This window comes from Stegostoma tigrinum, chromosome 1 (genome assembly GCF_030684315.1).
Source record: "Stegostoma tigrinum isolate sSteTig4 chromosome 1, sSteTig4.hap1, whole genome shotgun sequence".
NCBI classification, from domain to species: Eukaryota; Metazoa; Chordata; class Chondrichthyes; order Orectolobiformes; family Stegostomatidae; genus Stegostoma; species Stegostoma tigrinum.
The window spans coordinates 142,215,420-142,240,807 of NC_081354.1; the positions used below are offsets into that span (position 1 = coordinate 142,215,420).

A 25,388-nucleotide genomic window follows, 5' to 3' on the forward strand; every position below is an offset into this window, starting at 1 on the left:
ACCTCAGGGGACCTCCCACCCACAGCCTCCAACCTCATTGTTCCCCAACCCCGCACAGCCCGTTTCTATCTCCTTCCCAAAATCCACAAACCTGCCTGCCCTGGTCGACCCATCGTCTCAGCCTGCTCCTGCCCCACCGAACTCATCTCCACCTATCTGGACTCCATTTTCTCCCCTTTGGTCCAGGAACTCCCCACCTATGTCCGTGACACCACCCACGCCCTCCACCTCCTCCAGGACTTCCAATTCCCTGGCCCCCAACACCTCATATTCACCATGGACGTCCAGTCCCTGTACACCTGCATTGCGCATGGAGATGGCCTCAAGGCCCTCCGCTTCTTCCTGTCCCGCAGGCCCGACCAGGCCCCCTCCACCGACACTCTCATCCGCCTAGCGGAACTCGTCCTCACACTCAACAACTTCTCTTTTGACTCCTCCCACTTCCTACAGACTAAGGGGGTGGCCATGGGCACCCGCATGGGCCCCAGCTATGCCTGCCTCTTTGTAGGTTACGTGGAACAGTCCATCTTCCGCACCTACACAGGCCCCAAACCCCACCTCTTCCTCCGGTACATTGATGACTGTATCGGCGCCGCCTCTTGCTCCCCAGAGGAGCTCGAACAGTTCATCCACTTCACCAACACCTTCCACCCCAACCTTCAGTTCACCTGGGCCATCTCCAACACATCCCTCACCTTCCTGGACCTCTCAGTCTCCATCTCAGGCAACCAGCTTGTAACTGATGTCCATTTCAAGCCCACCGACTCCCACAGCTACCTAGAATACACCTCCTCCCACCCACCCTCCTGCAAAAACTCCATCCCCTATTCCCAATTCCTCCGCCTCCGCCGCATCTGCTCCCACGATAAGACATTCCACTCCCGCACATCCCAGATGTCCAAGTTCTTTAACGACCGCAACTTCCCCCCCACGGTGATTGAGAACGCCCTTGACCGCGTCTCCCGCATATCCCGCGACACATCCCTCACACCCCGCCCCCGCCACAACCGCCCCAAGAGGATCCCCCTCGTTCTCACACACCACCCTACCAACCTCCGGATACAACGCATTATCCTCCGACACTTCCGCCATTTACAATCCGACCCCACCACCCAAGACATTTTTCCATCCCCACCCCTGTCTGCTTTCCGGAGAGACCACTCTCTCCGTGACTCCCTTGTTCGCTCCACACTGCCCTCCAACCCCACCACACCCGGCACCTTCCCCTGCAACCGCAGGAAATGCTACACTTGTCCCCACACCTCCTCCCTCACCCCCATCCCAGGCCCCAAGATGACATTCCACATTAAGCAGAGGTTCACCTGCACATCTGCCAATGTGGTATACTGCATCCACTGTACCCGGTGCGGCTTTCTCTACATTGGGGAAACCAAGCGGAGGCTTGGGGACCGCTTTGCAGAACACCTCCGCTCAGTTCGCAACAAACAACTGCACCTCCCAGTCGCAAACCATTTCCACTCCCCCTCCCATTCTCTTGATGACATGTCCATCATGGGCCTCCTGCACTGCCACAATGATGCCACCCGAAGGTTGCAGGAACAGCAACTCATATTCCGCCTGGGAACCCTGCAGCCATATGGTATCAATGTGGACTTCACCAGTTTCAAAATCTCCCCTTCCCCCACTGCATCCCTAAACCAGCCCAGTTCATCCCCTCCCCCCACTGCACCACACAACCAGCCCAGCTCTTCCCCCCCACCCACTGCATCCCAAAACCAGTCCAACCTGTCTCTGCCTCCCTAACCGGTTCTTCCTCTCACCCATCCCTTCCTCCCACCCCCAGCCGCACCCCCAGCTACCTACTAACCTCATCCCACCTCCTTGACCTGTCCGTCTTCCCTGGACTGACCTATCCCCTCCCTACCTCCCCACCTACACCCTCTCCACCTATCTTCTTTGCTCTCCATCTTCGGTCCGCCTCCCCCTCTCTCCCTATTTATTCCAGTTCCCTCCCCCCATCCCCCTCTCTGATGAAGGGTCTAGGCCCGAAACGTCAGCTTTTGTGCTCCTGAGATGCTGCTTGGCCTGCTGTGTTCATCCAGCCTCACATTTTATCATCTTGGAATCTCCAGCATCTGCAGTTCCCATTATCTCTGATTCCTATTGTTAGCTCTTTTTTCCAAATTTATTTCATTGACTTAATTTAAATGGATGAGCTATGGCGGTTTGATGAACTTTTATTTCCTGATCATTAATCAAAGATTGGGTTAGTTTGCTAGTCCGTTTGCAACACTACTATCCTGACGTTCCTTAAAGAAATACAGAAATAAAAGCTGATACATGCAAGTGAAAGCAAGACAGTATGCTTGTAAATCCAGTTCTACAAAATACTCCTGTGGAAGATAAGGCCACAAAATTTTCCCCCATAATAATAGAATAGAATCATGTAGTTTTGGATGATATTAGTGCTAATTTAGAAGAAAAATGTCATTTATGCTACTTCTGCTCAGGCCCATTTAGAATACCATCTTGGTGAGAGTGTAAAGTCATGCTTGCAGAAGTGTGCAGATGGGTAGATAGTGACGAGCTTCACAGACTAATATTGATTTGATGCAAACCCTGCCATTTTGGCTGTTGGTGCTCTATTTAAGAACCTCCCTTAAACGTGGAGTTGAACATGTATTCAGCAGCATGGAAGATCCAATGTCAGCACACTGCAGTTTAGTTGCTTTTCCGAGGCTCGGCATGAGCTTTTGGCAGCGTTTGAAGTTGTTAAGACCAGCAGAGAGTAAAGCTACAAGCGAGAAAGGCATTGGTTGCTACTTCAATGTTTCTGGGACTGCCATGTGATCAGTTGTGGATACTGTAATACTAACCTCAGTTCAGCTGCAGCATGAGAGGGATGAGAATGCAAGAAATAAGGCCAGTAGTAGTTCAAAAAGTGCCTCAGCCAAGCACGGCTGATCTTCTGCCTTCATCCCTACCTGCTTCCTATACAGTTGAATCCCTGGATGTGGCAACATTGTAGACCTTAGATCTGATCGATAGCTTGCTTGTCCTATTTGACACGCTTCACAGGGTTGTCACCTAATTTTCAGGTATCCCTGCTGCCGCTCCTGGCATGCCCTCCTGAACTCTCCATTGAACCAGGGTTGATCCCCTGGCTTAATTGTAATGGTAGAGTGGGGATTATGCTGGGCCATGAGGTTGCAGACTGTGTTGGAGTACAGTTCTGCCTTTGATTGCCCACAGCACCTCATGGATGCCCAGTCTTGAGTTTCCAGATCTGTTTGAAGTCTGTACCATTTAGCACGATGATAGTGCCTCACAACATGATGGCATGTTCTCAGTGTGAAAGTGAGACTAGATCTCCACGTCATAGCCACTCTTACTGAAACTGTCATGGACGTATTCATCTGTAGCAGACAGATTAAAGGAGATGAGGTCAAGAATGTTTTTTGCTCATATTGGTCCCCTCACCACCTGCCACAGACGAGTCCAAGGAGTAATGTCCTTTAGAACGTACCCAGCTTGGTCAGTAGTAGTGGTGGTGCTGCTGCTGAGCCCCTGTTGGCTGTGGGCATTGGTCTCCAACCCAGAGCACATTTTTTGCCCTTGCCACCCTCTGTGCTTCCTGCAACTGGTATTCAACATGGAGGAGTACTAATTCATTAGTTCAGGGGATGTGGCATGTGGTAATCAGCAGTAAGATTCCTTGCCCGCATTTGACCTAATGCTCTCAGGGTCCAGACGCAACGTTAAAGATTCCCAGGGCAACTCCCTCCCAGCTGTATACCACTGTGCTACTAATTCTGTTGATCTGCCCTGTTGGTGGGTTGGGACAGGACAAATCCAGGGATGGTGATGACACAGTGTGGGACATTGTGTGTGAAGTATGGTTCCATGAGTATGTCTTTGTCAGGTAGTTGCTGAAGACAGGTCTTTTAATTTTGGCACTGACCTGTATATGAGACAAAATGAGCTACTGTGAATTTAGGTTAAAGTAGAATTTCAATTGCTAAATCTTTTGCAAGTCTAATTATACTGTTAAAAAAAAATTAGAATCAGACCTGGAAGTGATAGCCTTTAAGGAGCTTAAAATGGCATGGTTCAACAGGCAGCTGTCTGATATTGGCATTATCTGTTAAACACTTGAAATTATTTCCCTGAATTTGATGGTTCATTACTATAGGAAGAAGTTGAGAAAAACAAGTGACTCATCATAGCTTTTCATACAAGAAGGACTTGTTGAAAATGCATGGTCAGAGTGAGGGAGACAGAGACAGACAGAGTGAGTTACTGGGAATTTGGATCAAAGTGGGAACTTAGAGCAAGGGATTGGGAGGAGGTTCTTTAATTAAGGTTTGTAGCAAGGAAAAAGAAGTCTCCAGAGTGACAGTTGAGTGGGAAAGGAAATAAAGTGCTAATAAAGTGCCCTATCTACACTAAGACCAATGTGCTGTCACAAGTGCAGAGAAACCAACTGAACAGTGTGTGGGCTTAATCGATATTTCTAATCTTTAAAGCAAAAATTTGTATTTAAGTCTCTAGCTTTTTTGTCTCTCTTTCTGAAAACTAATTTAAGCTTTCATATGAATAGTTCATATGAATAGTTTTTAGAATAATGGGGTGGCAGGTCAGAAGGGCTAAGTCGAGAGTATGTCCTGTGTTGTGTGAGAAGTTATGGCATAGCATGTGACAAACACATCTGCAGGAATTGTGACTGGCTACACAAGCTTGAGCTCCACGTTTTGGAGCTTGAACAGCAGTTAGAATCACAGTCGTACTTCACAAGACACATGGCATATGGAAGAGGCAGTGACACGGTGGATTACAAGTCTACAGGCATTCTACACAATCCAAGCAGGAGTCAGAGATCTCTTGCTTGCTATTCAGTCCTCACATTTCGGAAACTGAATGTGAGGCTGATGGTTCCTCGGGGGAATGATGCTAGAGCCAAGCCCATGGCTTTATAAATGACTCAGCTCTACAAGGAAAGAGGAAGAATGGAAGACCTACAGTTCTAGGGAATTCCATGGTCAGAATCAGACAACTGTTTCTGAGGCTGTCAGGGTGGTGTGTTGCCTCCATGAGTCAAGATGTTACCAGTGGTTTCAGTGTATTTTTCTATGTGGGGTGTGGGTTAATCACCCAGAGGTAGTGTTGTGCATTGGTACTGCGACATAGGCAGGATGAGGTATGTTCTGAAGTCAAATTTCAAGTAGTTGGGTAGGAAGTTAAAAGGTAGAAGCTCAACAATAGTAATCTCCGGATTATTTCTAGTGCCAGATGCTTGTAGCATAGAAACAGTAGAATTGATCAATCGAATGCACAGCTGTGAAACTGGTGTAAGTGGGGGACATTGGGTGAATGAGGGTTGGGACTAGTTTAAGGTGTGGCAAAAACCCCATCAGTTTATGGATATGCCCTGGACTATAACCCTCTGAAGATGTAAGTTTGTGAAAGTTAACGTTGGACTAAAATTCACTGAACTTTTGGACTCAACAAACTACTGGCCTCGACTGAACCAGGAAACGGCTGGTTGGGACAGACTGGATAATATGCAAGTGCAGAGGCAGATGTCTGGAACAGGGCTTGGCTTGCAAAACTAAATGAAGATCCCCATTCAAAGCCCAATTTAAAACAATGGTAGCCAGACTGCAGGAAGCAATCAACTTCAGACCTTCTGGATCCTACAGAGACACAAAGCCATGCAATTCCCAATGAGCGCTCAGGCGCAGAAATACCGAACATTCCACACCATTCTGCTATGTGTAATCCTGTTTGACCTTTGGATGGAAGAACATTCACACTACTATTCAAAACATAACAGCCATCCAAGGGAAATACTGGACATTACAAACTATCGAAACCATTCACCTTCATCAAAAAGCCTTTCATACCACCTCCGCTGATCAGAAAACTCATTCCGCCCCGAGAGGAGGAACAATAGCTTGGCAGCCCAAAATAGATTTGGCTAGAGATAAGGATGTCTACAGCTGGGCATAACTGGGGACCCTGATACCAGCTGTGTATACCAACAATGTACTCCAGTTCCAACCAGGTGCGTACTCTGAGGTGGGCTGTGTGCACGCCCGATATGAGCAGTTTGCCAGAGGAGGCAAGAGAATCCGAAAGTTGCGAGGAAGTGAAAAGGACATTGGTCAGACTTATCGAATGAGAGAAAAGTTCCCACAGGTGCCTCAGAGTCAAGGACTCCGCGAACTCTCCACATTGAGAGCAACCATCGTAACCACCGAACACTATCAACCAACCACGAACCTCCACTCGACATCTGGAGGTGACCAAAAGCATCCAGGGACACAAGACACCAACCAGGGCAACACCAGCAACATCCACCACCATCCAAGACAAAAACCCACTCGCAAGGACCACCGAGAAAGGAAAGAAACCTAAGGTAGTCGCCCATCCGGTCCAATGCGCCTAACTGCATCAGTGATCACCATGAGACTAACTGTTAGCAGGACTTGGTGGCCCTTTGCTGAGTCCCAGCTCTGGCAAGAGAGTACAGACAAGAGCCAGTCAAAATCGCACTCCAGGGGTGAGCCTAAGGTCATTGGAACCCTCTAACCCAACTTGGCTAGTCTAAGATAGGGGAAGGTGGGATTTGGGGCAAGTGGTGTAGGACATCCCCAAGGAAGGGAAGCAGGGTAGGACTTTGGTTAGTAAGTAATCAGTGGGTGTGTGTCTGTCTCTCTCTCTGTCAGCCATGAGGTGACAACCACCCACTATAGTTATTAAACCCACTGTATCAAGTCTCAGCTGTAAGCCTTAACTGGGGGTTAGGTTAACTGTGAGACTGATCTCAGTAATAGTTGGGTTTGATATTCACTTTCCAGTCTTACTAAAAATGTATTGAATTTGCTTGTTTTTCAATCAAATCAGAGTTGTCTTTGCTTCTGAAGCATCTGCCTCCTGTGTTTTCCACCACACCACATTTCGTTACATAAGACTAGCGTCAGAACCAGGGAGCACTCCATGCAGAAGTTCTGGGGCGGGTAAAACCTGTACAAGGTTTACCAGTTGCACCCTAAGGGGACTGGAATTAGTAATCTTTGGAGGGAGATTTGCTTGTGCTGTTGGATGGGTTTAAACTAGCTTACCAGGGGGATAACAACTGACTGGTAACCCAGATTGGAAGGTAGTGGATAACAGGAAGTTAGAAAGATGCAAGCTGACTAGAAGACAAGAGAAACAAAGTTGAGCATCAAGCATGATGTCACTAAGATAAAAGAACACACTACCTACATTGCGCACAATAATAAGGTAAATGTTCTAAAGGCACAAATAGAAATACATAAATATGATTTACTTCCCATTACAAAAGCACGGCTGCATGGTGACCAGTAATGAGAACTGAATATTCAAGAATTTTCAACATTAAAGAATGGCAAACAAAAGGGAGATGGAGTTGCATTGATGATTAAAGAAAGATTGCAGATTGGAGGAACGATCTGTTTGGGTGGTTCTGATAAGCAGCAGAAATTGCCTAGAGTTATTTGTAGGCCACTTAGTAGTAGTGGTAGTATGGGGCACGATATAAACCAGGAAATGAAAGAAGCATGTAATATAGGCAACACATTACCATGGGAATATTACCATCTGTCCTTGCAGACTTCTGGTTAAATCCTGTAGCTGTTTTGAGGATCTTCTCTTCATTCATCAATCTGATATGGGCTAACTCTAATATTGGAAGATATAATATTGTTATCTTTTCTGGTGAATACTCATTGAATGTTGTGTTTATTAAATATTTTGTATTTATTCTTAATTTAAATCCAATTAAAATTTTAGACCCTTTAGATTCTTGCTTTTCATCCCTTATCTGGGAATATTTGTGTTTGCTTTTACACTATGCTCATTTTGAAATTCCTGTTTGCTCTTTTGACATATTTCAGTAATTTCACGTATTCCTCCCTGTGGAGTTTGTAAAATTCATTTCTTCTCACTTCATAAGATTGTTGCCATGATGCATTTAATGTGCTTGCTAATCCACTGTAGACCCTGCAATTTTCCAGTAAATATGGCTTTGCAAAATTCCCATGTACAAATACATGTTTAAGGTTGACGTTCTGTACTTAGCTTGCTAAAACTCCTATCTTTAACTCAGTGATAGAATCCAATGCCCACACTATTCTAGGATTGAAACTACTTTGTTACTAATTTTAATGAACTCAAGAGCTGTCTGTTCCCCTGCAACTTGAGGCAACCCAAAGGAAAATTGGAGGACTTGTTAAGACCAGGTATTGTGCTCCAAAGATGCTGCTTGGCATGCTGTGTTCATCCATCTCTACATTTTGTTATCTCGGATTCTCTAGCAACTGCAATTCCCATAACCTCTATCTTAAAGAAAGTTTCGCCAGTAATCATGTGCAGCAAATCTGGTTACTTAAATTTAATTTTTCACTTACTATGTGAGACTCTTTAGGGTATGCAAGTGGCATCAAAACACTTAGAAAATACTCCACTTATTCTCAATTGTGGTGAAATACACTGTACTGCCGAATATTTATGACATTTACCTCCATCCTTGAAGTTGTTTCTTTTATCAATGTTATGAAGTGTTCTTTTTCACTAAGGCGTATTATTGTTGACTCCACACTATCTTGAGCTCAATCTTGCTATCGCCACTATTGCCTGGAATTGTTATGGGGTCATTGAGCTAAAAACTTGCAATTCATATAACTCAAACAAGTTGCCTTTTGGGCCATGATGATGCTATCCATTCTTGCTGTCAAGGTGGTAGGAAATAGACTGAGTTGTGAGATCTGAGAGACTGGTGGGAGAGTCGTCCTAGTCTCCTCAGTTGAATAATTTATGACCTAATAAGAGTAGAAGTATGACTAATATTCCACAGTTCCCAGAGCAGTGTAATTTTGAAAAACCTTATGCAAAAAAGCCATGAATTAAGTTTCAGTTGCTGCTGCATGGTTCTTTGGATTGTTTAATGACCATCAGTAGGTAAAAACTAGTTTAAAATTTATATTCCAATAAATGGTTTATGGAGTCGTCTGATATGCAGTTACGAAGAGCTGAACCGGAAAAATCAGCACTGCAGGAATCAACCATGCAAAACTACTTGATGTTCATAAAAATACTTGTAAGATGATTAGTACAGGAACAGAGCTGAAATTGTTTGATGAAGGCCAGAATTTTTTTTACTAGTTTAAGTGATTATAAAAATGAAAATTGATGATAGTCCTCCTGCATAACATAATTTCAAAATAAAATAATGGATTAAACAGTGTTCAAGTGCATATGCTGCTGTTTTTGCATTCACTAAAAGCAGCATTGAGAGCTGTGTGAATTCATGAATTATTTAGTGTGTTCTAGAGAGAGCATTTGAAATGTTTAATAGCTAAATCCTTAGTTCATGGGGAATAAACTTGCATACACATACATTAAAGCATGAAGCTCTCAAAGGTTTATGCTAATTAAGAGAATTATGCTACTTTAGCAACATTTGTACACTGAAATGGAAATGCAAAATTCATGAACCCACCCAGCTCTGATACGAATAACTTGTGTTAGCTCTTCGTTATGAGATGATAGTGACTTACAAAGAGTTGTCTTGTATCTAGTCCCTAATGTCAGAAGATTGAAATACGGTATGGTGAAAGGATAGAGAAACTTGGGATTTTCACCTTTGAAAGAAGACAGCTCAAAGGTAGTTTGTAGAGGTGTTAGATGGTTTGAATAAGTTAATTTTTCCCTCCAAGATAACCTGTGAATGGAGAACCAAGGAAAAAGAGTTCAGGATTGTGAAAGGATTCTTCAAGGAATAATTTTGGCATCAATAACAACTCGCATTTATAGTTATTGTAGTTGTAATTATGTTCTGATATGTTATGACACACTACAGGGCAGAAAGGACTTGAACCTGGACCTTTTAACCCTGAGTCAGGGACGATACCATGGCACCACAAAGACCATAATTCACATTTAGAGAGACCCTTTGAATGTTGAAGAACACATCAAAATGCTTCACAGAAACTTAAGTAGATAATCATTGATAACAAAGTGTGAAGCTGCATGAACACAGCAGGCCAAGCAGCATCTCAGGAGCACAAAAGCTGATGTTTCGGGCCTAGACCTTTCTTCTGAACTGCGGCTGTATCCCCAGAACTGAGTGTTTTCCTGGAAGGAAAACAAAATCAATCTTTTAATTGTTGAAGACTTATTACCATGGTGACTCTTGCAATTAAGGTCATCATATAATTCACAAATATATTCTGTCCATCTCTTTTTTTTTAAAACTATAATTCCTTTCACATTTTTTCAGAGATAGAAGGAACTGCAGATGCTGGAGAATCTGAGATAACAAGGTGTAGAGCTGGATGAACACAGCAGGCCAAGCAGCATCAGAGGAGCAGGAAAGCTGACGTTTCGGGCCTCGAACCTTCTTCGGAAATTTCTGAAGAAGGGTCTAGGCCCGAAACCTCAGCTTTCCTGCACCTCTGATGTTGCTTGGTCTTCTTTGTTCATGTAGCCCGACACCTTGTTATCTCCTTTTCAAATTTGACTGTCTTTATCTTCCATGTACCACGATCTGTTGTTATTCCTTTCTTTCCGTACGCCAAAGATTTCACCTTCTGGTGTATAACTTTAATTTTGTGTTTATTTCCAGCCCCAATCATCTCATTATACAATATTTCTTTTGCCTGCCTACATGAATTTTTTATTTTTTTATTCTTAATGATGTGCTTCATTTTTTTCCTGTTTCTATCCCCATTGGTAGAATCTTATCTGCCATCCAAACCTTATGTCTTTACCTTTTCTCTCTTGGTAATATTTCCATTGCAGAATGTTACATACTCTGTTTCATTTTGTTCCATTTGCTTTTGATTTCATGTTCTGATTCCTCGGTCCAGAGTTATTCATAGAACATAGAACATTACAGCACAGTACAGGCCCTTCGGCCCTCGATGTTGTACCAACCCGTCATACCGATCTCAAGCCCATCTAACCTACACTATTCCATGTATGTCCATATGTTTGTCCAATGACGACTTAAATGTACCTAAAGTTGGCGAATCTACTACCGTTGCAGGCAAAGCGTTCCATTCCCTTACTACTCTCTGAGTAAAGAAACTACCTCTGACATCTGTCCTATATCTTTCACCCCTCAATTTAAAGAATACTCAGGAGGAAATAAATATACCTCAGCTGCTGAGACCTACAGTTTGACTAGTGTTATTTATGATAGTAAAGGTTAGAGACTAAACTTGCACGTACATCAAAGAGATAGATTAAGAAGTTATAGGCACAAAATTAATCATCATTTTCTTCTTTCAAAGAAACTTCTTTCTCATTTTTTAACCAAACTTTTAAGCCACTTTTTTCTTGCCAAAGTAATTTTGCCATTGTATTAATTTGAACTAGGGTCTGAGTTTAATTCTGACTTCAAGATTTCTTAGCTACAGAAGAACCCAGCCGTTGGTGCAGGCAAACCAGTGTATGTGGTGCGGGTTTCCAGCCTGGATAAGTGAAGCTGGCTGGCAGCAGAATCAGCATCTTGCTGGAGACCACCTGCGTAATCAATAAATGTTAGTTGATATGAAGAATTATCATTGAGCATTAATGTGACCCGATGTAGTATAGAGGGAGAAAAGGAAAGTGGAGATGATTTGATGTTTTATTTTTAGAGTTTTTATATTTGAGGTACTTAAGGTGTTATTAAGTGCATGTCTATGTCGTTAATTGAAATACTTATAATGCACTCATTTCTGATTTCTATAAAATTGCTGTAAGCTTGTGTTTACATTTTGTTTTATAAGTAAACTTAAATGCATTTGCTTCCCTTCTTTATTGTCAGTGTCACTCATATGTGAAGTTTGAGAATTATGCAAAAGAGTGGCAATGAAGAACAATTGTAGGTTAATGCTAAACTGCAGATATTTTATTTCAACTTAAACTTGGTGTTCTCAACAAGAAATTCAGGGGGAACTAGCCAATTGGATACAAAGATAATAAGCTCTGCCAATGCTGGAGAATCTGAGATAACATGGTGTGAGGCTGGATGAACACAGCAGGCCAAGTAGCATCAGAGGAGCAGGAAAGCTTGACGTTTCGGGTTGGGACCCGTCTTCAGAAATTGGATACAAAATTGGCTTAAAGTAGCAGACAGAAGGTGGTGGCAGAGGGTTGCTTTTCTGACTGAAGTCCTGTGACCAGCAGTGTGCGTTTCATCATATATATACATTATTTGTGTGTGAATATAGGAGGCATGGTTAGTAAGTTTGCAGGTGATACCAACAAAGGGTGGTGTGGTGGACAGTGAATGAGGTTATCTCGAAGTACAAATAGGCCAAGGAGTGGCAGATGAAGTTTATTTTAGATGTATTTTAGGTGTAGCATTTTGGTAAGGCAAACTAGGGCAGGACTTATTCAGTTAATTGTAAGGCCCTGGGAAGTGTTGCCAAACAAAGATACCCAGGGTTGGAGGTTCATAGTCCCTTGCAGGTGGAGTCGCAGGTAGCTATAATGATGCAGAAGGCATTTGGCACACTTGTCTTCATTGATCAGAATGATGACAGTAGGAGTCAGGGCGTCATGTTGCAGATGTAGAAGGCAGTACTAGAATACAATGTACACTTCTGGTTGCCCTTCTGTAGGAAGGATATTATTAAACCTGAGAGGGCACAGAAAAGATTTCTAAAGATGTCGCTATGACTGGACCATCTGAGTTATTGGAAGAGGCCGAATACACTGGATCCTTATTCCCTGGAGAGTCAGAGGCTGAGGGGTGACCTTACTAGTCTTTTACCATGGGTAGGGGAGCCTGAAATTAGAGGGAATAGGTTTAAGGTGAGAGGGAAATGATTTAGAAAGGACCTCAGTGATAGCTTCTTCACCCAGAGGGTGTTGCACTTATGAAACAAGCAGCTAGAGGAAGTGGTGGAACTGGGTACAATTACAACATTTAAAGGCATCTAGATGGGAATATGAATAGAAAGGATTTAGAGGATTATGGGCCAAATGCTGGCAAATGGGACTATTCAGATTGAAATCTCTGGTCAGCATGGATGAGTTGGGCTGAAGGATCTATTTGTGTGCTGCGTGACTCTATAAGAAGGGGAAAGGAGTGGTCCCCTTTTGTGGGATCCTGTACACCTATTGGAGCCAGCCTGTCCCTGACATCATAGTGCCTCTTTTAACCTTCTCCTCCTCCCCTCTTCTCAAACCCAAAACCCCCACTCCTCTTGCTGGAGCCTACATCCATGTGCTACCAATTTCTGAGGCACCCCATCGGTTTGGCTTCCAAAGTATCCTGTTTTGGATTTTGGCTCTTGTCTTAGCAGTGGCTACCAAGTGACATAACTGTGACCGCAGAGCTCCCAAGTTTTGAGGGTGGATTTAGTCTTTGGACAGGCTCCTGACTAGATTTCAACACAGGCATTGGGGAACATCGTGCCACATTAAATCCAGTACACTTGCTTCCAAATAGTAAGAAATTTGAGGATATTTTTGACCCTAAATATCTTAGCTGATATATCCTGCTGCCTTTGTGTTTTCATTCAGTGTTTTTTATTCATGCCAAACTCCTTAATACATGATTCTAAGATTTAACATTAAATCAAATAGCAATTACAGTTTTACTGCATCAGTCAATGTGTTAGATGAGGCTTGAGTTTTAAATCTGCGTGAAAAGGGATACAAAATTCTCTTTAACATGCAATGTTCTTACTAGGTTAATAAGTCTAAGTGGTTTTAATTTCAAATAGCCTATTTGATTTCCACCCAAGTTTTATTGGGATTAGAATCTATAATTGTAGAAATGCTGTCATCAAATAAATGTCTCTTTGACCAGCTCTTTCTCTGTATTTGTCTTGCTGGATCCCAAAGAATTTGAGCAATCTTACATCGTAATGAACATAAGCCTAGAGTGTAAGTCTTGTTTCTAAACACCAATTCAGATTTTTTGATCATGTATAGAGAATTTTTCTGACTGTCCATTGTCAAAAATAATGCATAGGATCTTCCTTTGTCTCTTCTGTAATTGACTCCCATGTGTCTCTGATTATAAAGTGGGGATAATCCTAACATCTAGTATGTAGTCAAACAAAAGAATTGATGAAGGTAGAATATCTTGAAATGTGCTTCCAAATTCAGATTTCATTTTTACCAAATACCTAAAGGTGACATCAAACATCCTTTGATCAAGGCTATTTTGGTAATACTTATGACATGTTTTATCTGTAGGTCTGTAAGGTTTTGGAGTAGATTTGCAGCTTGGGTTGTGGATGTTGTGGTTGGTTAGCTCGCCAAGCTGGTTCATTGATGTTCTGCAGACATTTCATTACCCTGCTGGGTCACATCATCAGTGCAGCCTCCGATGAAGCGCCGTTGTGTTTTCCTGCCTGGTTTTTAAACTCGAGTCTGTTGAGCTGGATTACCTCACTTCCAGATTTCCTTCGCAATGGTCTGTATATGGCATCAAGTTCTGTGTGTTTGGTCCTGTCCGTAGTATCCACAGCAACTTTTCATACAAGATTTCCTGCAGAGATTGTGACAAACACTACATCGTACAAACAAGAAGGAAATTAACAACAAGAGTACACAAACACTAATTGGCTACAAAAAGACAAAACCAATATTCACTCATCTCTATCCACATGGACAGGGAGAACCGCCAATTCGATCGGCACAACTGCAAGATCCTGGGACAAGCAAACCAGAGACAGGCACGGAAGTTCCGAGAAGCCTGGTACTGCACGAAGAAAGCCACCAATAACCAAATAGAATTCGACCCCATAAACACTCCATTGCAAAGGAAAACTGGAGGTGAGGTAATCCAGCTCAACGGACTCCAGAGTTTAAAAACCAGGCGGGAAAACACAATGGCGCTTCATCGGAGGCTGCACTGGTGATGTTACCCAGCAGGGTAATGAAATGTCTGCGGAACAACAACAAACCAGCTCGGTGAGCCAACCAACCACAACTTGTCAACATTTTTATGTAAAATTGCCACCAGATTTACTGGCAACATGGTACATGTCTTCCATCCATCTCTGGAAGCAGAGACACACTCATAATGCACACTAGTCAGATTATTTCTCTCAGATTCTAGAAGTGTAGATCTTGCCATCAGTTGCAAACCATTTCTACTTGGTGGGATTTACTAAGAATGTGCGGGCTAATCACACAATTTTAAGGCTTACAACTAGGTGGCTGCTTTGGGCTGCCAATATGGAATCATCTGGTTATTGGTATTAAATGTTTGATTATAATATATCATTCAGGGTTGAACTTAGTTACCTGATTTAATCACTGAATAAAGTAGCTTATGGGCATTTGGTATTTAGGTCGCCTTTTAGCAAGGACGTATCCACTTTGATGATCATTTGTTAGCTTATTCTAATTGTGGTTCTAATGACCATCCATTAAAATAGTGTTTGTCTGGTCACTCTCGCAGCCTCCTGGCTTTCATTAATAGCCATTGTAGGTATAATTCTGCAAATGGAGGGACAATACCCAGGCCTAGGTTGGTAAGTGGCAAGTTACATTTATGCCACACAAATGCCAGGCTATGACCATCACCAATAAGAGATAATCTAACTACCACCACTTGACATTCAATGACGTTACCATCACTGAATGCTCCACTATCAATATCCTGGGAGTTATCATTGATAAGAAACTCAGCTGGACTCACCACATAAACACAGTGGCTACAGGAGAAGGCCAGAGGCTAGGAATACTGTGGAAAATAACTCACCTTCTGACTCCTGAAAGTTGTCCACCATCTACAAAGCACAAGTCAGGAGTGTGATGGAATACACCCACTTTCCTGGATTATGCAGGCTCAACAACACTGAAGAAGCTTGACACAATTCAGGACAAAGCAGTCCCCTTGGTTGACACCACATCTGCTTCCTCAGTCACTGACGCTCAGTATCAGCAACGTGTACTACCTACAAGATGCACTACAGAAATTCACCAAAGACAGTACCTTCCAGATCCATGACCACTTCCATCTAGAAGGACAAGAACAGCAGATGTGTGGAAACACTACCACCTTCAATTTCCCCTCCAAGCCACTTACCATCCTGACTTGGAAATATATTGCTGTTCCTTCACTGTCACTGGCTCAAAGTTCTCGAATTCCCTCTCTAGTGGAGTTGTGAGTCAACCCAGAACAGGTGGACGGCAGTGCTTCAAGAATTCAGCTCACTACCACCTTCTCAATGGCAACTAGGGATGGGCAATAAATGCTGGCCAACCAGCAATGCCCACATCCCACACAATGAGTATTTCTGTGGAATTCAGCCAGATTAGAACTTGTGACTTGCCTTCAGTTATGCAAATATGTTTTTTTATATGTTAATAGTGGTCTAAGAAGTTTTTTTATATGCTTGAGGAAAACAAAATGCTAATTGTGTTAGCCTATCACTTTTGATGTGTCTGCCAAATGGCACTCTCCTGTACAGTTTACATTTGCCATTTGCTTTGTAATTGCATTGTAGTTGGATGAAAACCAAATAGATTTTACAAAAAAAAGTGGCAAAATAAGTCTTTCAGTTTAGTTTACATCAAAGAAATGTAAGTATTTGTATCGTGAGAAGTATGTATGTATATTTTATTTCTGTGCCTGCATGGTATTTTATTGTAAAGAAGACCTACGGTATTACCTAAAAGGCTAATAATTTGCAAGGCCCATGAATCCAAAGATGTGTGTCTTAGTTTTATTTTAAACAAAGTAATACTTTTTAAAAAGTGCTTTATTTTACAAAATTGAATCAAATGAGTGCTATAATGTTAGAGGAGACTTGTATAAAAGCAATCTGAACTCAGAAGGTAGACGTAGCTACCTGTATAATGGAAACAGCTCAGAATGTCTTGACATTATTGGAATGCACGTGCTGCAGGGTTTTTTTTGTTTATGGGATGTGAGCTCTCTTGGCAAGACTGGCATTTACTGCCCATTCATAATTGCTGTTTAGAAAGTTTGGTGAGCTGCTGGTATGAACAACTGCAATCTTTGTGATGTAGGTACACCCTCAATTTTGTTTGGGGAAAAGAAAACCCAGGGAAATGTGGAATCTGGAAATCAAATTGCTGAAAAAACCCCAGCAGGTCTGGCAGTATCTGGTGGAGAAAACATTGTGTGTCCAGTGACCCTTCTACAGAACAGGAATTTAGGAGACATGCCAGTGACAATCAAGGAACAGCAATGTATTTCTGATTCAGGATTGTGTGTACCGTGATAGTAGTTATTCTAGCTGGTACAAGCCGCTGTTCTTGAAAGCCCTGTGGAAGGGTTTCGTAGAATCCTAGAATGCCTACTGTGTGGAAGCAGGCCTTTCGGCCCAACAAGTCCACATCAACCCTCGGAGCATCCCACCCAGACCCATCCCCCTATAACCCACCTAATCTACGCATTCTTGACCATTATGGACTATTTAGTGTGGCCAATCCACCCAGCCTGCGCATCTTTAGATTATGGGAGGAAACCAGAGCACCCGGAAGAAACCCATGAGACATTGGGAGAATATGATTGCGTATAAATTACCACAAATTACCTTTAACTCAGTGATTTATTAAGAAATTTCAATTATAAATCTCAACTATTTAAGCTTTTTGCACGTGGCAACAAAATAAAACTTGTCAAATAAGAAAGTTAAGCTTCACAACCCTGAATAATGATGAAATTTAGCTACCAACCAATTAATTTAGATTCCAACCAACATAATCTATCTCTGGATTTGCAGGGTTTAATTCTTGTGCATTGTGGTTCTCTGAAGTTCTGTTGCTGAAGAATCTTGAAGTTGAAATCTTATAGAATTGTCTATTTTATTACATTTGTGATGTGACATTATTTATGACACTTCTGAAGTCACCAAATCTGTGGCTTGCTTTCTCACCAGGAGTAGTTTCTCTGTTCTTTGTTACATTTGGTGTTAAGGTGTCTTTTTAAAACACAGCCTTTCCTGCAATCAACCTCTTAAATTCTTCTGCAGGCAATCTTAATTGCCCATTTATCATAAGGCAACTTCCAAGGAAGCAGTTTGCTTATGTTGCTTTGACTCGTTTTCCCCAGGGATGGTAAATTGCTTTCAATTCATTGTCCCTTTATCTCAGGAAACAGTTAATTTCAGAAAAATGATTGCTGATTTTTTTTTTAAAAATCCATGAGTAATTATTAAAGTTCTGAAGTTTACATTATCACATCATCCATGTTTTGAATGATGCACATTGTTATCACTATCTGCTGTTGGTAACATTTAAACAAAAGTATGAGCAGAAGTAGACCAATCAGCAGCTTGAGCTTGCTCTGCCATTTGGTATGATCAAGACCATCTGTGGGTTTAACCCTGTTTTTTTCACCTATCCACTGGGTGTCTGATTGCGGAACCTGACATTAGAAGGAGGAGCCTACAGAGAGCCCTTGCTGCCAGCCCACGGATCATGTGAACCCCTTCTGAAATCCCTCCAACCATTGCTCAACTGTATTTGGGTCTAGGACTTCTAGTGTCTTGTTTTACAACAGCTCATTATTTCTATGGCACTGCTAAGCTAAAGAGTTGGCAGCCTAAGATTAACTGGCAGCACTTATTTGGATGGAGCTGCAAAGTAGCGACTTAATTCTAGACAAGGACTTGCTGCTGACCTCTCCATTGCATGACTGCCTTGTAGTTTGGTGGGCCTTCCCTAAAGTCGGCAAAATGCGTGTCTCATTGGCTGTCTAGCTAACTGGTGAGCCCCCATCACCTTCACAAGATCTCACACATGATGTAAGGCATTTATTAATCACCAGCTCTTTAAACTTGAAAAGAAAGCTGTTGGCTGTAGTTTTAGAAAAACTTTTTTTAAAAAAAGGACTGCTTTGATTGACAGGCCATTTAGGATGTGTCGGCAAAAAAAAACACCTGTTCCACTTTCAAAAGTTAATAATTCGTGAGAGATTTTATTAAAGCAGGTATCATTATGAATGCATGACTGAGTTTCAGAAGCTGAAGGTACTGTAGTTCATGGTGGTTCTGAGTTCACAGTTTGATCATATCGTATACTTGAACAGCCTCTTGAAGTCCTTGTGGCTGCTGAAAAGTTTGTTTCTAAAGTAGATTAAACACTTAATGCCAGTGAGCATAAAAGCCTCTAAAACCACTGGGAGACATAGAACTAGGAACATAGAACAGTACAGCACAGTACAGGCCCTTCAACCCACGATGTTATGCCGAACCTTTACCCTAAACCTAAGGTCGATCTAACCTCCATTCCTACCTTATACTATCATCCATATGCCTATCTAGTAGCTGCTTAAATGCCCCTAATGAGGCCAACTCCAGTATCCTCTCTGGCAATGCATTCCACATCCTTACCACTCTCTGAGTAAAGAACCTACCTCTGACAACTCACCTATATTTACCTCTGCTCACTTTAAAACTATGCCCCCTCGTAATAGTTACATCCACCCTAGGAAAAAGTCTTTAGGTGTCCATTCTATCTATACCTATGATCATTTTGTACACCAGCAGTGTGTGCTATCTACAAGATACACTGCAGAAATTCACCAAAGTTCCATAGACAGCATCATCCAAACCCATGACCACTTCCATCTAAAAAGACAATGGTACCATCACCTGCAACCTCCCCTCCAAGCCACTCACCATACTGATGTAGAAATGTATCTGGTTTCCTCCAATAGGATCAATGGAATGCCCTCCATAGTGGCATTGTGGGTCAACTAGTAGGTGGGCTGCAGCCATTCATGATGGTGGCTCAGTGATTAGTAGTGCTGCCTTACAGCCAGGGTCCTGGTTTCAATCCCAGCGTCAGCTGACCGTCCGTGTAGAGTCTCCCCTCTCCCCCCCCCCCCCCCAAAAAAAAATCTGCACAGATTTCCTCCCACAGTCCAAAGACGTGCAGGCTAGACAGAATGGCCACGCCAAACTGTCCATAGTGTTCAGGGATGAGTAGGCTCGGTGGGTTTTGTTGAGAGAATGAAGACAGTCTTTTTAAATAACATCACCCACTCCAGTGGCCATCTCAGAACTGTTTCCAGGTTTGGCTGACCTGGCTCTAAGCTACACCTGCCTTCCCTGAGTGAAAATGTACTAATTCAAGCTTAACCTTTCTCAGTCAACTATTTTAGTTAACCTCATTATTAGACACCTTTCTTATGCTGGTGGCTAACCTGTCTTTGTTTTAAGTGGATCTGGTCTTCACTGGCTAGGCTGGCATTTTTGTCCATCCCAGCAGCCCTTTGGGTGTAGGTAGACCCACAATGCTGTTAGGGAAAGAGTACCAGGATCTTGACCCAGTGAAGGGATGGCAATATAGTTCTGAGTCAGGATGAAGTGTGACTTAGAGGAGAACTTGTAGGTGGTGGTGTTCTCAGGTACTTGCCGCACTTCCTCACATGAACGTTTGCTGTTCTGTCTCCAAAGTATCTCCTTTCTTGTGTGGTCTCACCAAAGCCGATACAATTTTAGTAGAAAGGGAGTGAAAGTGTACTGTGGTGTGTTTAGTGCCAGTCAAGTTGGCTGTTTTATTGTGGATAGTTTAAAGCCTTTTGAGTGTTATTGAAGTTGCATTCATCCAAGTAAGCAGATGTATTATTCACATCGCTGCTTTGTGATTTTTAGATAGTGAACAGGCAATGGGAGCCAGTTGAGTAACTTGGTCCAAATTTACTGCTATTGTAGCCACAGTATTTATCTAACTGGGCCAGTTGAGTTTCCAGTCAGCCTTTATCCCCAAGCATTTGATTATGGAGATTTTATGCCATTGAATATGTTAGGGCGCAGATATCTTCTCCTTAACCTGTTCAGGGATGTTATTATACACCTCTGAAGCAGATGGGATTGAACCCAGGCTTCCTGGCTCAAAGGTAGGCCACAGTTGGAGTGCCTGGATCATTGTTGAGCATGAGGCTTAAAATCACTTTTTTTAATATCTTCACGCTTTGTCCTGATGGGGCTCATATACAAATCATTTTCGTTTACAGTCAAGCTTCTTTTACTTTTTATTTTAAAATTATAACATGGAATTTGCATCATCCTGAGTAACTACAGGGAAGTGTTTTTCCACTGTTTTATGGGATTTGGTTAATGCCAATGAAAGGAATAGTTGTTGCCAGTTCCTTAATTCCCTTGACATAGTCATGGTAAGTTGCTTTCTTGAACTCAAGTGGCTCGCTAGGCCAGTTCAGAGGACAGTTAAGAATCAGCTATATTGCAGAAGGCTTGGAGTCACATATGGCCAAACTGGGTAAGGACATCATATTTTCTTAAAAGATATAACTGATTCAGATGCATTTTTACAGTATCTCGTGGTTTCACTGTTATAATTTCTGATATTCACTTTTTTGTTTTAGATTTACTTAATTAATTGCATTTAAATACCAAACTGCCTTGGTAGGATTTGTAGTCCTGCCTCCAGATCTCCATAGCTAGTCCAGTAGCAACTATTTTGTTACCTGTTCTCATGAGATCTGAAACATTTGTGAGTACAATGTGCTTTTCATCCAAAGTATAATATCTGTTCAGAAGAGAAACTTCTGTAATGGACTGCTGAATGAAAGTGCTGTCCTTATGCTTTAAACTGAGCAGTTTTGGTTTACTGTGCCATATGAAATAATATGCAGAATTAAATCCTATTTATTGCAATTTATCTTACCTACTGCTCTAGGGTGTGAAATAAATATTTTATATAACAGCTGCACTCAGTTTCAGTTGACTACTATCTCATATTAAGAAAGGCACACTCCACCTGGAACATCACGTGATTAATATCAATCCCCAGTCTCTCTCAACAGAGACAGAAGTGTCATTGATTTACGTGCTTTTGCTCGATTGATTGTACCCATTAACATTAGCTCTCAGTTGTCATCTGGAGTTTCTATATAACAAACGATGACTGCCATTATTTTCTTAAACTAAATTTTTTGACCCATTAAAAAAAATCTATTATAATGAACAATTACTGTCTAAAAGTAGAACAGCTGTTTTGTGAAATTGTGTAAGTCTTATGAAAAAATTAATGAAATTAACCTTGTCTACTGAGATATGACCTTAATTTCTCTTTTGGCAGAGGTTATTTAGCATTTCTATTGCACTGAACACTAATATTGGTGAAATAAGTTGATATTATCACTTAAGTCTCAATACTAATATATCGTGTTGCATTTATTTGCCAGGTGAAGAATCTACTACCACAAATAAATGATAAACATCGTAGTCTCTTTCATGAATGAGGGAGACACTGTAAGCCATGAGTGTAATTCAAATGAGGGTTATACAGGCCTCCTTTGTGAATGGAATAACCATGCATTAGGCAGTGTAGCTATATAACGTTTGGACTGGAATTTCATATTAATTTATTAAAGATGTTTAAAGACTGTTCTTTTAGAAGTGATCTATCATGAAATGGAGTCTCAAATTGCTTATGAATATGTGAAAATGTGTGGAGATATTTTCTTGAGAATGAGACAAAATGTCACCAACATATTTCATTTGGTGGGAATTTGCTGAATTAGATCCAAAGGATAGAAGAGGTTCTTGTGTCCAGTGACTTACAGAGTGAGGTTCAGAAGCACGAATGAATATGCTTGAAGAAAATGGCAAAAGGAACTTGATTAATTTAGGATATCGTGTAGGACAGAAATGTCTGTTTCTGTGCTATACAACTCTGACTCTGAAACGACAGAATGCATCCATTGATTAAAGTATTGGATACAGAATTGGCTGGCCAACAGAAGACAGCGAGTGGTATTAGAAGGAAAATATTCTGCCTGGAAGTCAGTGGTGAGTGGGGTTCCACAGGGCTCTGTCCTTGGGCCTCTACTGTTTGTAATTTTTATTAATGACTTGGATGAGGGGATTGAAGGATGGGTCAGCAAGTTTGCAGACGACACAAAGGTCGGAGGTGTCGTTGACAGTATAGAGGGCTGTTGTAGGCTGCAGCGGGACATTGACAGGATGCAGAGATGGGCTGAGAGGTGGCAGATGGAGTTCAACCTGGATAAATGCGAGGTGATGCATTTTGGAAGGTCGAATTTGAAAGCTGAGTACAGGATTAAGGATAGGATTCTTGGCAGTGTGGAGGAACAGAGGGATCTTGGTGTGCAGATACATAGATCCCTTAAAATGGCCACCCAAGTGGACAGGGTTGTTAAGAAAGCATATGGTGTTTTGGCTTTCATTAACAGGGGGATTGAGTTTAGGAGTCGTGAGATCTTGTTGCAGCTCTATAAAGCTTTGGTTAGACCGCACTTGGAATACTGCGTCCAGTTCTGGTCGCCGTATTATAGGAAAGATGTGGATGCTTTGGAGAGGGTTCAGAGGAGGTTTACCAGGATGCTGCCTGGACTGGAGGGCTTATCTTATGAAGAGAGGTTGACTGAGCTTGGTCTCTTTTCATTGGAGAAAAGGAGGAGGAGAGGGGACCTAATTGAGGTATACAAGATAATGAGAAGCATAGATAGAGTTGATAGCCAGAGACTATTTCCCAGGGCAGAAATGGCTAGCACGAGGGGTCATAGTTTTAAGCTGGTTGGAGGAAAGTATAGAGGGGATGTCAGAGGCGGGTTCTTTACACAGAGAGTTGTGAGAGCATGGAATGCGTTGCCAGCAGCAGTTGTGGAAGCAAGGTCATTGGGGTCATTTAAGAGACTGCTGGACATGTATATGGTCACAGAAATTTGAGGGTGCACACATGAGGATCAATGGTCGGCACAACATTGTGGGCTGAAGGGCCTGTTCTGTGCTGTACTGTTCTATGTTCTATGTTCTATTAAATATAAGGAGAAGCTCTTCAGAGTGTTGGTGCTATTGTTACTGCTGATGTTAAGAACAAGCACGCAACTTATTTTAACTCGCAGAGAAGTAGTTCAGGTTAGGGTTACCTTCTGTACTCAACAAATTTTACAACTATCAGATAATATTTTCATTTGTTATTATAATATTTTTAAATCTGTGGTAATAATAGTTGTAAAACTGAAAGACTGTACCTGTCAGACATTCTAATTTCATTTACTGAATCATACTTAATTCTAGAAAATATTTACCGTAAATTCTAACATATAAGGCAATTCCAAATTTTTGCTCCGGAAATCATGTTTATGCATGTACTCAGCATATAAATTCATTGCTTTTCCCTCTACTTCCCTTCAACCATGAAATATGGTACTTGTGTTAGTAATCAGCCTCAATTGTTCAACCAGAAACTTTGTTGGTGATTTATAGCTGTGTGCACATGATCAAACAGGTGATATGGGCTGTGTTGCAAAGATACATTAAGTTTAAGATTACCACCACACAGACCATAATTTAGGTGGCAAATGACAGAGATGATGACCACCTACACCCACACTGGCGATTCACTTCGATATTCAGCCTATAAGTTTATCCCTATTTTTACATGGATTTTCAGGCTTCAAAGATTGATTTATGTACTGACATCTACATGAAACAGATTCCTAAAAATAAATGGAACATCATAACATTGGCAGTTTATTATCATGTATACTTTATCATATGTTGTTCTCTTGAATTATGTGCTTTGAATATTTATGGAAGAGCTCCCATTAGGGAGCAAAATATGTTGTTTCTTTCATTATGCATATTTTTCTGAAGAAAAGAATCTCAAATACGTGCAATTTAACTCGATTCTTTTCATTTCTTCCGACACCTTTAAGCAATGAAGCCTCCCTTGTTCATTTGGTGGACGCATTGAGTCCAATTTCCTTACAAAAGCATAATTTGCAAATCAAGGAAGGAAATGGAAAACGAAGAAAAAACAGCACAGTGCACAGCAGAAAACATCAAAATCTTGCTAAGGCTGGAACAGCTCCAACAGACAGTGGGGATTCAGATGAAGAACTCGAAGAAAGCAGAATGTTAGAGGATGTTTTCTTCATTTAAGAAAAAGGGTAGAACATTCTCACTGACATGAATGAACTATCATGATTTTTTCAATTCTTTTAACAAAACAATGCCATGTTGAAGAATGCTTCAGCAGTCGATTGATGTGCACCATCCAAAAGCCTCTCTTTAACCTTTAATGCTTTGGAGCATTGTGGCAAAGTGTGCTTTACTGGGTTAATGCAAAATGTAAAATGATTAGCAAGCTACATTGGGATTCATTAAAACTGATAACTACAGTATACTTCAGGCAATGTTCCTGTGGCTTATTATTTTTGAAGTTTTAAAAAATTAATTGCCTCAACTAATCTTTCTGTTGCTATTTTTATATTTGCTGGAAAAGTGTTTATCACATTCACTACATATAATACTTGTATCAAGAATACATGTAATGACAATCACTTATTGCAAAAAAACTGAAATTATCTGGCACGAAATTATTGAGATGTGAGTTGCTGCTGAGCATCACTCATAGCTTCTGTAGTGTCAGTCAGTTTTGTTTTAAAAGTCTAGTATAAAATGTGAAACTGCAGCCGATTA

The 25,388-nt window shown here is 41.6% G+C and overlaps 1 protein-coding gene across 4 annotated transcripts in view; it reads left to right on the forward strand.

The window, feature by feature from the left end:
- The window catches only part of kiaa1328 (KIAA1328 ortholog), a 170,349-nt gene extending 145,257 nt beyond the window's left edge, over positions 1-25,092 (forward strand). For 3 of the 4 annotated variants that reach the window (XM_048532132.2, XM_059649178.1, XM_048532152.2), the window contains one exon: positions 24,623-25,092. In XM_048532132.2, coding sequence (XP_048388089.1) covers positions 24,623-24,848 — 226 coding nt within the window. In that variant the 3' untranslated portion in view covers positions 24,849-25,092. The remainder of the gene's footprint in view (positions 1-24,622) is intronic. The other variant, XM_048532160.2, reaches the window with a different exon arrangement.
- The last annotated feature ends 296 nt before the right edge of the window (positions 25,093-25,388 follow it).